The sequence below is a fragment of the Mobula hypostoma genome, chromosome 6 (assembly GCF_963921235.1).
Source record: "Mobula hypostoma chromosome 6, sMobHyp1.1, whole genome shotgun sequence".
NCBI classification, from domain to species: Eukaryota; Metazoa; Chordata; class Chondrichthyes; order Myliobatiformes; family Myliobatidae; genus Mobula; species Mobula hypostoma.
This window is the reverse complement of record NC_086102.1, coordinates 96,004,808-96,022,022: the sequence shown is the minus strand read 5'-3', so window position 1 is coordinate 96,022,022 and position 17,215 is coordinate 96,004,808. Positions and strand designations below refer to the sequence as shown.

Sequence of the window (17,215 nt, the reverse complement as noted above, 5' to 3'; positions counted from 1 at the left end):
AAAATCTGAAATCAAAGCTGGACAGGAACTAACATTTGACTTGTAACGGTATTTACCCTGTAGATTAGTTAATGGGCACAGTTTCCAAATTAATGATGAGATGCCCTTCATTCTCAGAGTTTAGCAGGCCTGATATAACAGCCTATGTGGTTATTAATGTTGCTGTGATGCACACCTTGTGTTTTGTTAAAGGTTGCTCCATGTATCTGCCCATGAAAGTTCCAGTTACTCATCGGAAGACTCTGAATTTGCTGGAAGTTCCAAATTCACAGATGGTGAAGGTTAGTTCTCGAAAATATTTCAGTTCTTCTTTGATGCACGTCATTGGGACAGAATCGTTTTATATATAAACCCATAGGTGAGAGAAACCGTTGAATGCTTTATTAGTGGTTGCTGCAGGATCCCAAATCTATTATCCAACAGTCTGTTTATCACTGCTCCAAACTGCTTGGAAAACCAAAAAAGATGCAGCACAAAGGTGGTCGTTCAGCTTCTACCTCAAAGATCCTATACCTTAAGCTGCTATTGAGTTTCTACCACTACTTCTTTAGTGGTATATTGTAGGACAAGATCAAAAAAGGTGATGAAAAGGGACTGAAGGTGCTATACTTGAATACACACAGTCTACGGAATAAGGTAGATGAATTTGTAGCACAGTTACATATTGGCACGTATGACGTTGTGGGCATCACTGAATCGTGGCTGAAAGAAGATTAGAGCTGGGAGCTTAATGTTCCAAGAGGCACATTGTATCAAAGGATAGGCAGAGGGGTGAGGTTGCTCTGTTGGTAAAAAATGAAATCAAAAATGAAAGAAGTGTCATAGGATTGGAAGATGTAGAATTGTTGTGGGTAGAGCTAAGGAACTGCAAGGGTAAAAAGGTCCTGATGGAAGTTATGTACAGACCTCTGACAGTAGCAAAGATGTGGTCTTCAAATTACAATGGTAAATAGAGAATGCATATCAAAAAGGCAATGTTACAATAGTCATGGGGGATTTCAATATGCAGGTAGATTGGGATAATCAGGTTGATGCCAGATCCTAAGAGGGAGAAATTGTTGAATACCTACAAGATGGATTTTTAGAGCAGCTTGTGGTAGAGCCCACTGGGAATCAGCTATTCTGGATTGGGTGTTGCGCTATGAACCAGAATTGATTAGAGAGCTTAAGGTAAAGGAACCCTTACGAAACAGTGATCATAATGTGATAGAATTCACCCTGCAATTTGAGAAGGAGAAGCTAAAGTCAGATGTATCAGTATTGCAGTGGAGTAAAGGGAATTACAGAGGCATGACAGAGGAGCTGGCCAAATTTGATTCAAAGGAAACACTAGCAGGAATGACGGCAGAGCAGCAGTGGCTGGAGTTTCTGGGAGCAATTCAGAAGGCACAGGATTGATATATCCCAAGGAAGAAGTATTCTAGTTTGATGCAACCATGACTGACAAGAGAAGTGAAAGCCAACATAAAAGCCATAGAGAGGGCATTAAATAGAGCAAGACATAATGGGAAGTTAGAAGATTGGGAAGCTTTAAAAACCAACAGAATGTAACTGAAAAAAAAAGTCATAAAGAAGGAAAGGATGGAATACCAAGGTAACCTGGCTAGTGATATTAGACAGGATATCAGAAGTTTCTTCAGATATATAAAATGTAAATGAAAGATGAGAGTAGATAATTGAACTGATTGAAAATGATGGTAGAGAGGTAGTAAAGGGGGACAAGGAAATGGCAGATGAACTGAATAAATATTTTGCATTACTCTTCTGTGAGAGACACTAGCAGTATGCTGGAAGTTCGAGAGTGTCAGGGGGCAGAAGTGAGAAGTTTCTTGGGAAGCTGAACTGTCTGAAGGTAGATAAGTCACCTGGGCCAGAGTTCTGAAAGAGGTGGCTGAAGAGATTGTGGAGGCATTCGTAATGATCTCTCAAGAATCAATGGATTCTGGGATAGTTCTGGAATACTGGAAAATTGTAAATGTCACTCCACTCTTCAAGAAGGGAGAGAGGCAGAAGAGAACCAGTTAGTCTGATCTCAGTGGTTGGGAAAATGTTGGAGCTGATTGTTAAGGATTTGGTTTCGAGGTACTTGGAGGCACGTGATAAAATAGGCCAAGGTCAAGATGGTTTCCTTAAAATGGAATACAGTGTTGGGAAGTGTATGGCCATGCATTTTGGTAGGAGAAATAAAAGCATTACTATTTTCCAAAAGGTCAGGAAATTCAAAAATTCAAGGTGCAACAGGACTTTTGGAATTCTCATGCAAGATTCCTTAAAGTTTAATTTGCAGGTTGATTTAGTGGCAAATGTGGTGTTAGTATTCAAGAGGACTAGAATATAAAAGCAAGGATGTAAAGCTGAGGTTTTATAAAGTACTGGTGAGGCTTTATTTCAAGTATTGTGAGCAGTTTTGGACCCCTTATCTTAGAAAGGATGTGCTGACACTGGAAAACTTTACAAAAATGATTTCAGAATTGAAAGGCTTGTCATATGAGGAACGTTTGATGGCTCTGGGCTTGTATTCACTGGAATTCAGAAGAATGAGTGGTGTCCTCATTGAAAACTATTGAACGTTGAAAGGCCTCTATAGAGTCGATGTGGAGAGGATGTTTCCTCTGGTGGGGTAGTCTAAGACCAGAGGACACAGCCTCAGTATAGAGGGATGTCATTTTGGAATGGAGATGAAGAGGAATTTCTTTAGCCAGTGAGTGGTGAATCTATGGAATTCGTTGCCACAGGTAGCTGTGGAGGCCAAGTCATTTAAGGCAGAGGTTGATAGGTTCTTGACTAGTCAGGGCTTGAAGGGATATGGGGAGAAGGCAGGAGATTACAGTAATCTTGGATTTTAATATGCAGGTAGATTGGGAAAATCAGGTTGGTGCTGGATCCTAAGAGCGGGAATTTCTAGAATGCCTGTGAGACGGCTTTTAAGAGCAGCTCATGGTTGAGCCCATTAGAGGATCAGCTATTCTGGATTGGGTGTTGTGCAATGAATTGGAATTGATCAGAAAGTTTAAGGTAAAAGTGCTTAAAGGGCAAGTGATCATAATATGATCGAATTCACCCTGAAATTTGAGAAGGAGAAGCTAGAGTCAGGTGTATCAGTATTACAGGATTAGAAACATAGAAAACCTACAGCACAATACAGGCCCTTCGGCCCACAATGCTATGCCAAACATGTACTTACTTATAAATTACCTAAGGTTACCCATAGCCCTCTATTTTTCTAAGCTCCATGTACCTATTCAAGAACCTGTCTCTTAAAAGACCCTATCATATCCACATCCACGACCGTTGCCGGCAGCCCATTCCACGCACTCACCACTCTTTGCGTAAAAAAACTTACCCCTGACATCACCTCTGAACCTACTTCCAAGCACCTTAAAACTGTAAGCAACACACATCAAAGTTGCTGGTGAACGCAGCAGGCCAGGCAGCATCTCTAGGAAGAGGTACAGTTGATGTTTCAGGCCGAGACCCTTCGTCAGGACTAACTGAAGGAAGAGTTAGTAAGAGATTTAAAGAGACCTTAAAACTGTGCCCTCTCCTGTTACCCACTTCAGCCCTGGGAAGAAGCCTCTGACTATCCACATGATCAATGATTAAAGAGCATTACAGAGGCATGAGAGAGGAGTTGGCCAGAATTGATTAGAAAAGGACACCGGCAGGGATGATGGCAGAGCAGCAATGGCTGGAATTTCTGGAAGCAATTCAGAAGATACAGGATATATTCAGCCCAAAGAGGAAGAAGGATGATACAACCATAGCTAACAAGGGAAATTAAAGACAACATGAAAGCCAAAGAGAGGGCATATAATAGAGCAAAGCATAGTGGGAAATTAGGGGATTGAGAAGCTTTAAAAATCCAACAGAAGGTAACAGAAGTCATTAAGAAGATGAAAACAGGATACAAAAGTAATCCAGCCATTAATATTAAAGAGGATACCAAAGTTTCTTCAGATACATGAAGTGCAAAAGAAAGGCAAGTTTAGATATCGGACCACTGGAAGACTATGTTGGAGAGATAGTAATGGGGTCAAGGAAATGGCAGAAGAATTGAATAAGTGTTTTATATCAATCTTCACTGTGGAAGACACTAGCAGTATGGTTGAAGTTCCAGATGTCAGGGGTCAGAAGTGTGTGAAGTTGCCATTCCGAGGGAGAAAGCTCTTGGGAAACTGAAAGGTCTGAAGGTAGATAAATCACTTGGACCAGGTGATGTACACTCCAAAATTCTGAAAGAGGTGGCTGAAGAGGTTGTGAATGCATTAGTAATGTACTTTCAAGAATCACTAGATTCTGGAATGGTTCCGGAAGACTGGAAAATTGCAAAAAGAAGGGAGAGAGGCAGAAGAAAGGAAATTATAGGTCAGTTTGTCTGACTTCAGTGGTCGGGAAGATTTGAAATTGATTGTTAAGGATATGTTTTTGGAGTACTTGGAGGCACATGACAAAATAGGCCATAGTAGGCATGCATTTCCTCAAGGGAAAATCTTGCCTGACAAACCTATTGGAACTCTTTGAAGAAATAACAAGCAGACGAGGTAAAGGAGAATCAGTTGATGTTGTGTACTTGGATTTTCAGAAGGCCTTTGACAAGGTGTCACACAAGAGGCTGCTTAACAGTTTAAGAGCCCATGGTTTAACAGGAAAGATACTAGCATGGATAGAGCATTGGCTAATTGGCAGGATGCAAAGAGTGGTAATAAAAGGAGCCTTTTTTGGTTGGCTGCCAGTGACTAGTAATGTTTCACAGGGGGTCTATGTTGCGACTGCTTCTTTTTACGTTATATGTCAATGACTTGGGTGATAGAATTGACGGCTTTGTTGCAAATTTTGTGAATGATACAAAGACTGATGAAGGGGTGGGTACTTTTGAGGAAGTAGAGAGGTGCAGAAGCACTTCGATAGGAGAGTGGACAAAGAAAAGGCAGATGGAATACAGTGTCAGAAAGTGTATGGTCATGTGCTTTGGTAGAAGAAATAAAAGGGTAGACTATTTTCTAACTGGAGAGAAAATACAAACATCTGAGGCACAGAGGGACTTGGGTGTCCTTGTGCAGTATTTCCTACAGGTTAATTTGCATGTTGAGTCTGTGGTGAGCAAGGCAATTGCAATGTTAGCATACATTTCAGGAGGACTAGAATATAAAAGCAAGGATGTAATGTTGAAACTTTATATAGCACTGGTGAGACCTCACTTGGAGTATTGTGAGCAGTTTTGGTCCCTTTTCTAAGAAAGGATGTGCTCAAACTGGAGAGGGTTCAAAGGAGGTTCACGAAAATGATTCCAGGATTGAATGGCTTCTCATATGAAAAGTGCTTTGATGACTCTGGGCCTGTATTCACTAGAATTCAAAAGAATAAGGGTTGACCTCATTGAAACCTATCGAAAAGTGAAAGGCCTTGACAGAGTGGATGTGGAGAGGATGTTTCCTGTGGTGGGAGAGTCTAAGACCAGAGGATGCAGCTCAGAATAGAGGGGTATCCTTTTAGGCCAGAGATGAGGAGGAATTTCTTTAGCCAGAGAGTGGTGAATCTGTGGAATTCTTTGTCACAGGCAACTGTGGAAGCCAAGAATTTATGTATATTTCAGACAGAGGTTGATAGATTCTCGATTGGTCAGGGCATGAAGGGATATGGGAAGAAGGTAGAAATGAGAGGAAAAATGGATCAGCCATCAGGTGGAGCAGACTCGATGGGCCAAATAACCTAATTCTGCTGCTATGTCTTATGGTCTTATGGACATGAATGTGTACTAAATTTGCTACTTGATAATCAGTTTATTATTCTGATGTGTAACAAAATAGAGTGAAAACCATTGTTTTTTATGACATCCATACAAATAATGTCAAAGCATTACATCCGAGTAATATGAAAAGCAATAGCACAATGCAAAACATAGTGTTACAGTTAAAGGGAAGGTGCAGTGCAGGGAGACAGTACTGTGCAAGGGCTACAACAAGGTAGATTGGGAGATGAAGAATGTACCATCACTGCACCATTCAATAGTCTTGATAACAGCAGGGTAGAAGCTGACCCTGAGTCTGCTGGTGCATGTTTTCAACTATTTTCTGCTCAGTGGAAGTGGGAGAAGACAGTATGACCAATGATTATGTTGGATATTTTCCTGGGGAGGTGGGTAATGCCAGTCGAGTCAGCTAAGTTGTTGCTTGGTCGTGCTGACCAAACACATAACTGACTAAAACATGATCACTCACTGGTGCTGTTTGGTGTGAGCCGGAGGAATTGCTGCTTCCTGTATCTGTTACCTATCAATCGATTCAGATACTGCACAGAATAGAGCCTTGCGGCCCTTTGAGCCGCACTGCCCAGCCTAATCATGGGGCAATGACCAAGTAAACTACCACCCCAGTCCGTCTTTGGTCTGTGGGAGGAAACCCACGTGGTGACGGGGAGAATGTACAAACTCCTTACAGGCAGCGGTGGGAATTGAACCCTTGTCGCCTGTACTGTAAAGCATCAACCCTCTTTCTGTTCTGCACTTTGGAGCCTCCTTACCGGACTGTGATACAGCCCGTCAGAATGATCCCCACTGTCGATAGAAATCTGCACGAGTCTTTGGTGACACGCCAGTGAAGTCCAGCCACTGGTGCGCTCTTTGTGAGGCCACTGTAATCTTGTTGTCCAGGAAGCTGAAGCTGACCACTCAAGAAGGACTGCTGCTCTCGTGACTTCCCCTTGCTGAAGTCCACAATCTATTCCTTGGTCTTACTGATGTTGTGCCAGGTTGTTGCACTCAGCCAGCTGCGCAGTGAGCAGTTTCAAGTTCCTGAGGATCAATCCTGAGCCCAACATATCGATGCAATTACAAAGGAGGCACAACAGTGGCTGTATTTCATCAGGAGTTTGAGGAGATCTGATTTGTCACCAAAGACACTAGCAAATTCCTGCTTATGTGCCGTGGAGAGCATTCGAACTGGTTACATCACCATCTGGTCTGGAGGGGCCACTGCACAGGATCGGAAAAAGTTGCAAACTCAGCCAGCGCCATCATGGGCACTATCTTCCCGAGCACCCACGACACCTTCAAAAGGCGATGTCTCAAACAGGCGGCATCCATCATTAAGGACTCCCATCATCCTCTTCTCATTGCTACCAGCATGGAGGAGGTACAGGAGCCTGAAGCCACACACTCAATGTTTTTTTATGTATATTTATTGTAATTTACTGCTGCCACAAAACAACAAATTTTGCCACATATGCCAGTGATATTAAACCCAATACTGATTCTGAAATTCCTCCAGTATTCCTGTTTAATAGTTAGTTTCTCTACTGTAAATCTAAATGCTGTCTCCCCTAAATGCTTCTAATGGTGTTATTGATAGCTGAACGATTTGTCTATGCGCGCATCAGCACCTGGATCAGTACTGCAAATATGAACATGTTATATGATTGTAGCATTCCTTGTTTACATGCACAAAATGGTATCAAGTGGACAGACACAAAGTGCATGACAAAACCATCAGCAGTTTGTAGAAATTAAATGTGAGATTTCCCTTGAACTCAAGAGACGCATATGCGGAAATATAGAGCAACAATTTGCTGGAGGAACTCTGCCCACGTTTCATGCCACAATGAATTGGCTATAATGTAACTTTGTGAAGATACACTTGATCCTCAAAGAGTTACAAGAGGTTTTTTTCAAAAAGTTGATTGTGTATTTGAAAAGCAAGTACAGATCGAGATTTCTAATGTTTTGGTTCTATGATAATAATGAGCCTTTATGAATTTAGCAACATGCAAATTAATGTGGACAAAAAATAACCACTGTTCCTCTTTTCTCGCTAAGATGGATCATCATGTGGATCTTAGCTTGCCCAAGGATGCCCATGGGGATATTGACTTTGCTTTATTGGTTGAACAGTTGAAAGAATGCAGCACACTACAAGACCAGGCAGATATACTCTATATCCTGCATGTCATTAAGTAAGTGAAACTCCTGAAATGTTCTGAGCAATGTTACGGAGCAGTTTAAATACTTTTGTTCAGTCCTCCACCACACTTCCATGATGGTTCTTACAGAGTTTTTTTGAAAAGCAGTAACGAATTTAAGTCATGATATCTATACTAACCATCATGACAAGCTATACTAACCCCACGTGCCTGCATTAATTCCATATTCCTCTTTGCCTCCCTTATTCAATTAGTTGTCCAGAGCCTTGTAAATGCTGTTTTTGCCTCTAGCACCTGGTAGTTCATTCCAGATTCCAAATTCTCTCTTTGTGAAAAGTTTAAGCCTCCTTCTGCTCACATCATGCCTATGTTCTCCACTTTTATTCAAGAGAAACAGACTCTGGCCCTCCATTGTTTTATAAACATCTATCATATTGCCTTTCAGTCTGTCCACTCATAACCTCCAGTCCAGAGAACATCCTTCTCAATCCTCTCTGGGCTTAATCACATCCTTCCTATTGTAAGGTAAATGAAGCTGTGAACGGTACACCAAGTGCGGCCTAACCAATGTTTCATACAATTGTGACCTGACGTCCCAGCTCTTGTAGTCAAGCAACATTTCAGCAGCATGGCCCTCATTTGCCTCTTACTTGCTGGAACTGTAAAGCAAGCTGCACAAAGACTTGACTCTCTGTTTAATATTGTCGCATCCCAATTGCTTGCATCAGCAACTTTTCTATGAGTAATCAGTCATAGTTTGAAAATCAGTGATGACAAGATGTGGCTGGCCTTCTGATTTAAAATAATTCATTTTTTTCCTTAAACATCTTCCCTACCCAGGATACCATTGTAGACATAATTCCCCATGCAAATCGTTTTCCGTGTTTGGTAGCATTTTCCTAAACAACTCCTTGAATTTACCTTCAGCAAGGTGTCCCATAACTTCACAGGCGTGTTACCAGATAAAATTTGATGCAAGTTTGATTAGGACCAGTTTTGAACATGGAACATAAAATAGTACAGTGTGGAAAGAGGCCTTTGGCCTACAATGTGGCAAACTAGTTAAAATGCCTAACTAAACTAATCCCTTGAGTTTAGACAATGTCCATCCATTTCCCACCATTATCTGCACATTCATTTATTAACCTAAGAGCCTCTTAAATGCTTCTATTATATTTGCCTCCACTACCACTCCTGACAGTACATTCAGGAACCCTCCACTCTCTGTGGGGGAAAAAAATTGCCCATTCATCCCCTTTGAACTTAACCCCTCTTTCCTTAAATGCGTACACTCTAGTATCAGGTATTTTGACCCTGACCATTGTTATTCTATTCATGCCTCTTATAATCTTATAAACTTCTGTGAAGTCTCCCGTCAGTCCAGAGGAAACAAACTCTCCTCATAGCACAAGCTTTCGAATCCAGGTGGCCTCCTGGTAAGCCTCTTTTGCGCCTTCTCCAAAGCCTCCACTTCCTTCCTATAATGCAGGAGTTCCCAACCTGGAGTCCTCGAACCCAAGTTGATAGTAAAAAAGGTTGGGAACCCCTGTTATAATGTACTTAGATGCAGCTTGACCAGAGTTTCATAAATCTGCAACATAACTTTTGGACCTTGAACCTGACTAAGAAAAGTAAAGAGGCCATACACCTTCTTTACCAATCTTTCAACCTGTGCAGCCACTTTCCAGCAGCTATAGACAAACCCCAAGGTTCCCCTGCATGTTAAGGGCCCTGTACACTTTCTGTTTGATCAACACCTCGCACTTAGCTGATTTAATGCCATTTGCCATTTCTGTGCCCATATTTGCAACATTTCTCTTGTGTAATCTTTTACACTATCCACCAACCATTGTATTGTCTGTGAACTTACTAAACAACTCATTCAATATATAAATCACAAGCACCAGTGGTCCTTGTACAGATTTCTCTGGACCATTACCTTGTGTCTTATTTGGACAAGCCAGTTTGGAATCCAAAGGGGCAAGTCACCATGGATGCCATGCATCTTGATCATCTGAATGAGCCTCCCAGGTGGGAACTTGTCAGAGGTCTTACTAAGATCCTGCTGGACAGTGTCCACAGCTCTACATTCATCAAACACCTTTGATCACAAGACCATAAGACATGAGAGTAGAATCAGGGCACTTGGTCCATCAAGTCTGCTCTGCCAGTCACGGATGACTTATTTTTCCCTCTCAACCTCAGTCTCCTGCCTTCTCCCTGTAACCTTTGATACCCTTACAAATCAACAATTATCAGCCTCCACTTTAAGTACATTCAATGACAGTCTCTGCAGCAACCTGGCAATACATTCCACAGATTCACCAAAATCTAGCTAAAGAAATTCCACCTCATCTCTGTTCTAAAGAGATGTATTTTATTCTGAAGCTAAGCTCTCTAATCCTTGACCCTCCTACTACTGAAAGCAACTTCTCCATATCCATTCTAAAAAGGCCTCGAAATATTCAGTAAGTTTCAATGAGATACCCCATCATACTTATAAATTCCAGTGAGTACAGGCATAGAGGCATTCAACATTCCCTTTCATTCCCAGATCATTCAAATAATCCTCTTATGGATTCTCTCATGGACTCTCTCCAACATCAACACCTCTTTCTTTAGATATGAGGCCCAAAGTGTCTCACTATACTCCAAATGTGGCTGGCTAGCCAGTGCCTTATAAAGGCTCTGGATTACATCCGTGCTTTTATATTCCAGACCTTTCAAACCAAATGCTCACGTTGCACTTGCCTTTCTTACAACTGACTCAGCATGTAAGTTAACCATTAGGGAGTCCAGCATTAGGACTCCCAAGACCCTTTGCACCTCAGATTTGTAAATTCTCTTCCCATTTAGAAAATAGTTTCCTCCTTTATTACCATGACCATACATTTCCCTGCTTCCACAAAGTACCTGCTCTCCATCTTTGCTTGTACCATCCACAAACTTGGCCACAAAGCCACAAATTCTGTTGTCCTAACCATTAACATTCTACGTGTAAAGTTGCAGACCTATTACTGACCCCTGGGAACCCCACTAGCTGATGGTAGCCAACCAGAAAAGGTCCCCTTTAGAAGCATAGAAACATAGAAAACCTACAGCACAAATATAGGCCCTTCAGCCCACAAAGCTGAACATGTCCTTACCTGAGAAATTACCTAGGGTTACCCATAGCCCTCTATTTTTCTGAGCTCCATATATCTGTCCAGGAGTCTCTTAAAAGACCCTATCATATCCACCTCTACCACCGTCGCCGGCAGCCCATTCCATGCACCCTATGTAAAATACTTACCCCTGACATCTCCTCTATACCTTCTTCTAACCACCTTAAAACTGTGTCCTCACGTGTTAGCCATTCCAGCCCTGGGAAAAAGCCTCTGACTATCCACATGATCAATGCCTCTCATCATCTTATACACCTCTATCAGGTTACCTCTCATCCTCCGTCACTCCAAGGAAAAGAGACTGAGTTCACTCAACCTATTCTCATAAGGAATGCTCCCCAATCCTAGCAACATCCTTGTAAATCTCCTCTGCACCCTTTCTATAGTGTTCACATCCTTCCTATAGTGAGGTGACCAGAACTGAGCACAGTTCTCCAAGTGGGGTCTGACCAGGGTCCTATATAGCTGTAACATTACCTCTTGGCTTCTAAGCTCAGTCCCACGATTAATGAAGGCCAATGTACCGTATGCTTTCTTAACCACAGAGTCAACCTGCGCAGCAGCCTTGTGTGTCCTATGGACTCGGACCCCAAGATCTCTCTGATCCTCCACACTGCCAAGAGCCTTACCATTAATACTATATTCTGTCATCATACTTGACCTACCAAAATGAACCACCTCACGCTTATCTGGGTTGAACTCCATCTGCCACTTCTCAGCCCAGTTTTACATCCTATCAATGTCCCGCTGTAACCTCTGACAGCCCTCCACACTATCCACCACACCCCCAACCTTTGTGTCATCAGCAAATTTACTAACCCATCCCTCCACTTCCTCATCCAGGTCATTTATAAAAATCATGAAGAGTAAGGGTCCCAGAACAGATTCCTGAGGCACACCACTGGTGACTGACCTCCATGCAGAATATGACCCCACTACAACCACTCTTTGCCTTCTGTGGGCAAACCAGTTCTGGAACCATGAAGCAATGTCCCCTTGGATCCCCTGCCTCCTTACTTTCTCAATAAGCCTTGCATGGGTTACCTTATCAAATGCCTTGCTGAAATCCATATACACTACATCTACGGCTCTACCTTCATCAATGTGTTTAGTCACATCCTCAAAAAATTCACTGAGGCTCATAAGGCATGACCTGCCTTTCACAAAGCCATGCTGACTATTCCTAATCATATTATGCCTATGATTCCTTTATTCCCAGTCTTTGCCTTCTGTTAATCAGCTGGTCTTCTACCAATGCTAGTATCTTTTCTGAAGTACCATGGGCTGTTACCTTGTTAAGCAACCTCATGTGCGGCACCTTGTCAAAGGCCTTCTGAAAATCCAAGTCAACAACATCCACTGATTCTCCTTTACCTATCCTTTGTTATTTCCTCAAAGAATTCCGACAGATTTGTCAGGCAAGATCTCCCCTTAAAGAAACCATGCTGACTTCGGCCTATTTTATCATGTGTTTCCACATACCCTAAACCCTCATCCTTAATAGTGAACTCCTGAATAATCAGCTGTCAGTTTGTACTCCTTGTTCGCCTTCCTTTCCCGTCCTGACGAGGGCCTCAGCATTTTGAGGGTGTTGTTCTTGAGAATGATTAATGATGGGTGAAGGAAGGAATTGAGCAGTGGCAGCTGGGAGAGGTTACATCTATGGAAAAGGCTTCAATAAATAAACATTTGTTCAGTTACACTTTGAATGACTGACTCAGCAATGAGAGTGCGACGCTAATATTTCATCTGAAAGGTCATCGAGTATAAAAAGTCGAAGCACAGCTAATGGTCTTCAGATGACAAACTGAGCTGTTGGAAGCAAAGAACAGAGTATTCGGCTCTATGAGGAGCAAGAAAGCAGTTTGTGCTTTTGGCATAGTTACACGCACAAAAACAGGCCCTTTAACCTAGATGTCCATGCCAAGCAAGTTGTCTATCTGAGCTTGTCCCATTTGCTGACATTTGGTCCATATCCCTCTACACGTTTGCTATTCATGCACCTGTCCAAATGTTGAATTGTATCTGTCTCTGCAGCTTTCTCTGACATCTCATTCCATACACCCACCTAAAGCTGGCCATCAGATCCCCTTGGTCTCCCCCCCTCACCTTTTGTTTTAGACTCCCCTACCCTGGGAAAGGACTGTTACTTCTCACTTTATCTTTGTCCCAGATGATTTTATGAACTTATATAAGGGAAACCCTCAGCCTCTTATGTTTTAGGGGAAAAGTCCTGGCCTATTCAATCTCTCCTTATAAATGAAGCCCACGTGAATCCTTTCCAATTTTCCTTCTCTCCCATACTAGGTTGCTTACATCACATGGAATTTTTTTTAACTTTATAATTAATTTTGTACTGGTGTTCCAAAGGGGCCTGTCAGGACTTTCTGTAGAGCTTCAAATTGTTTGGGTTATTAGGCACTTGGCAAAGACCAATAAAAAGAAGTGAGTTTGAAGAACACCATTCGATCTATGCCTCTTGACAGCTTATACACCTCCAGTGAATTAGGTCTTGGTCTCTTTAGAGTGAAGGATGATGAGAGGTGACTCGATAAGGTGCATAAGAGGCTTGACTGGAGTGTACAGCCAGCCAGTTTTCCAAGGTGGAAATGGCATAATTTTAAAATGACTGACTGGAGGAAGGTATAGGAGGGATGCCAGAGGTAGGGTTTTTTTTTTTACAGAGAGTGGTGGGTGCATGAAATGTGCTGCCGGGAGCGTGGTAGAAGCAGGCACATTAGGGATTTTTCAGAGACTCGCAGAAGGGCAGGTGCATGAAAGAGATATGGAGAGCTTTGTAGAGGGAAGGGTTAAATTGAAAAGAGTAGGTGAAAAAGTTGGTACAATATCATGAGGTAAAGGGCCTGTTCTGCGCTGTCTCAATTACTCTCAAAACCTTAACGTGACTTGTGATTTATAACCATTTCTATTCTTAAAGAAAACGATGCATATACAGTGACATGCAAAAGTTTAGGCACCCCTGATCAAAATTTCTGTTACTGTGAATAACTAAGCGAGTAAAAGATGAACTGATTTCCAAAAGGTATAAAGTTAAAGATGACAAATTTCTTTAATATTTTAAGCATGAAACCTTTTTTATTTCCATCTTTTATAGTTTCAAAATAACAAAAAAGGAAAAGGGCCCAAAGCAAAAATTTGGGCACCCTGCATGGCAGTACTTAGTAACACCCCCTTTGGCAAGTATCACAGCTTGTAAATGCTTTCTGTAGCCAGCTAAGAGTCATTCAATTCTTGTTTGGGGGATTTTCGCCCATTCTTCCTTGCAAAAGGCTTCTAGTTCTGTGAGATTCTTGGGCCGTCTTGCATGCACTGCTTTTTTGAGGTCTATCCACAGATTTTCGATGATGTTTAGGTCGGGGGACTGAGAGGGCCATGGCAAAACCTTCAGCTTGCATCTCTTGAGGTAGTCCATTGTGGATTTTGAGGTGTGTTTAGGATCATTATCATGCTGTAGAAGCCATCCTCTTTTCATCTTCAGCTTTTTTACAGATGGTGTGATGTTTGCTTCCAGAATTTGCTGGTATTTAATTGAATTCATTCTCCCCTCTACCAGTAAATGTTCCCCGTGCCACTGGCTGCAATACAAGCCCAAGGCATGATCGATCCACCCCCATGCTTAACAGATTGAGAGGGGTTCTTTACATGAAATTCTGCAGCCTTTTTTCTCCAAATATACCTTTGCTCTTTGCGGCCATTAAGTTCTATTCAGAAGGTTCAAAGGAACATCTGAACAAGCCTGATGCATTTTGGAAACAAGTCCTGTGGACTGATGAAGTTAAAATAGAACTTTTTCGTCTATTTTGAAAGACTCTTAGCTGGCTACAAAAAGTGTTTACAGGCTGTGATACTTGCCAAAAGGGGTGTTACTAAGTACTGCCATGCAGGGTGCCCAAACTTTTGCTTGGGCCCTTTTCCTTTTTTGTTATTTTGAAACGGTAAAAGATGGAAATAAAAAAGTTTTCTTGCTTAAAGTATTAAAGAAATATGTCATCTTTAACTTAATGCTTTTGGAAATCAGTTCATCTTTTACTCGCTTAGCTATTCACAGTAACAGAGATTTTGACCGGGGTGCACAAACTTTTGCATGCCACTGTATATTAATCAGCTTTAACAGTGTTTTCAGCAAATGAAATGCTAGAAAATAAAATAAAACAAATAAATGTGCAGAAAGCACAGTATTGTGGTCCAAAGGGCCTGTATTGTGCTGTAGGTTTTCTATGCTTCTATGTTGAGCAACATGCAAGAACCGGCAGTGTGATCATCCACATCCAGTCCTCAGATACTGGCCGAGGGGTAAAGGCATAATCTTATCGGTCATTGCACTTCACTAAAGATTTTGTAATGCTCGTATAAAGAATCTCTTCCTGATCTGCTTGACTGTGAAAATCACTTACGTGATCTAATTTCCAGACTAAAATTGAGGAGAAATGTAACAAACGAGTTTGGTCTCACATGAAGCAAATCCATGCAGTTGATCTGAAACTTCTTTGTTTGTTCTGAAGCAAGCTGAGACTTTCCAGATTCCTTGTCCTGATTAGACCATTTACAGTTGTATATTGCCACCTGTTTGTTTGATTTAATGAGGTAACTTCCCAGTATTCACTCAGTCTGAACCTGAGATTTCCACCAATCTGATACTGCCTAGATTCAGTCATGCAAATTTGATTGAAATGTTAAAAGTCTACGTGCTCCAGCCTTGTGAGAAGTCAGCTCAGCTCTCCCCAGTGTGTACTGAAGGAATATTATTCCCTTATGTGAAATATTAATAAGCAATCAAGGAAATCATGACTAATCTAGTTAAAAATTACTGTTGATAAATTAGTGTTATCCCTTAAACAAAGTACTGTTTAGGTTATCTGGCCCCATTATAGCTCACAGTGTAATAGTTTCTGCATCTTTCAATCCTTGATATTTGTTTTGGAAGTTCCTGTGTAACTCTGACTCTTCGTGGCTGCAGTGGTCAGCATGGAGATGATGAATCAGACCACCTATTTCCACACTGCCTGACTCTGTGACTGCTGCCAGTGGTGCCACAGTTTGTGCGGTCCCTACACTCCCCACCAGTCTGCCCTTCACAGAAGCTTCAGTTGTGCTCTAGACCTGATGCTTTCATCTGCTATCCTTCCCAAAGTCAGGGTTTTAGGCCGTTGACCTGTTGGGCCTGTGACCATTGGGGTCCCGTGGTGGGGCTGAAGGTAGGAAGGTGCTTGGGGTTGGGGGTATTGGTGGGACAAAGAGGATGGGAGCTCAATGTTCAATAACCAGGATGAGCACAGATCCATGATGAACCAAAGAACATTTCCTTTTTCACCTCGGATGCAGGGGTCCAGATTGGGACACAAATATCGGGGGACAGAATGGTGCCACAGTACGAAGCCTCTTGACTGAGTTGTACAATAAAGCCGGCCAAAACCGTGAGTGGGGACTGATCCGCTACATTTCAGGCATGTTGAGGAAGAGGATTGAAGTCCTTGCTGAGGTACGTAGTGTACTGTTAGCATACTGCTAAATGCTAAATTGTCAGCTCTAGCCTGGGGGATGAGGCCACTGAAGTAACAAGGAATGAGATCTGTTCAAGTGCAAATGCATAAGCACAGTAAATTTAACCCTTTCTAGGATGTTGTAATTCTTGGAAATTCCTTTGAATGTGGTCAATAGGACATGGATCTTAGTAAAGACACAAGAGATTGCATGTGCTGGAATCTTAACACAAACTGTTGGAGCATCTCAGAACATTAAGCAGAGTCCTCTGATCTTTCTATCAGTTAACTCTCCCCAACACTCATCCTGACCCACAGCACAACCATCCTCTGATCTTTCTATCAGTTAACTCTCCCCTACACTCATCCTGACCCAAAGCACAACCATCCTCTGATCTTTCTATCAGTTAACTCTCCCCTACACTCATCCTGACCCACAGCACAACCATCCTCTGATCTTTCTATCAGTTAACTCTCCCCAAAACTCATCCTGACCCAAAGCACAACCATCCTCTGATGTTTCTATCAGTTAACTGTCCCCAACACTCATCCTGACCCAAAGCACAACCATCCTCCTGCCCCCTCAGATGCTGCCTGACCCTCTGAATTCCTGTAGTAGTTTGATTTTCAGCTAAC

The 17,215-nt window shown here is 42.1% G+C and overlaps 1 protein-coding gene across 5 annotated transcripts in view; it reads left to right on the top strand.

Moving 5' to 3' along the window:
- Positions 1 to 17,215, top strand: part of LOC134348223 (phosphorylase b kinase regulatory subunit alpha, liver isoform-like) — a 180,406-nt gene that overhangs the window by 148,523 nt on the left and 14,668 nt on the right. For all 5 annotated transcript variants that reach the window (XM_063051276.1, XM_063051274.1, XM_063051273.1 and 2 more), the window contains 3 exons: positions 193 to 281; positions 7,811 to 7,947; positions 16,422 to 16,578. In XM_063051276.1, coding sequence (XP_062907346.1) covers positions 193 to 281; positions 7,811 to 7,947; positions 16,422 to 16,578 — 383 coding nt within the window. The remainder of the gene's footprint in view (positions 1 to 192; positions 282 to 7,810; positions 7,948 to 16,421; positions 16,579 to 17,215) is intronic.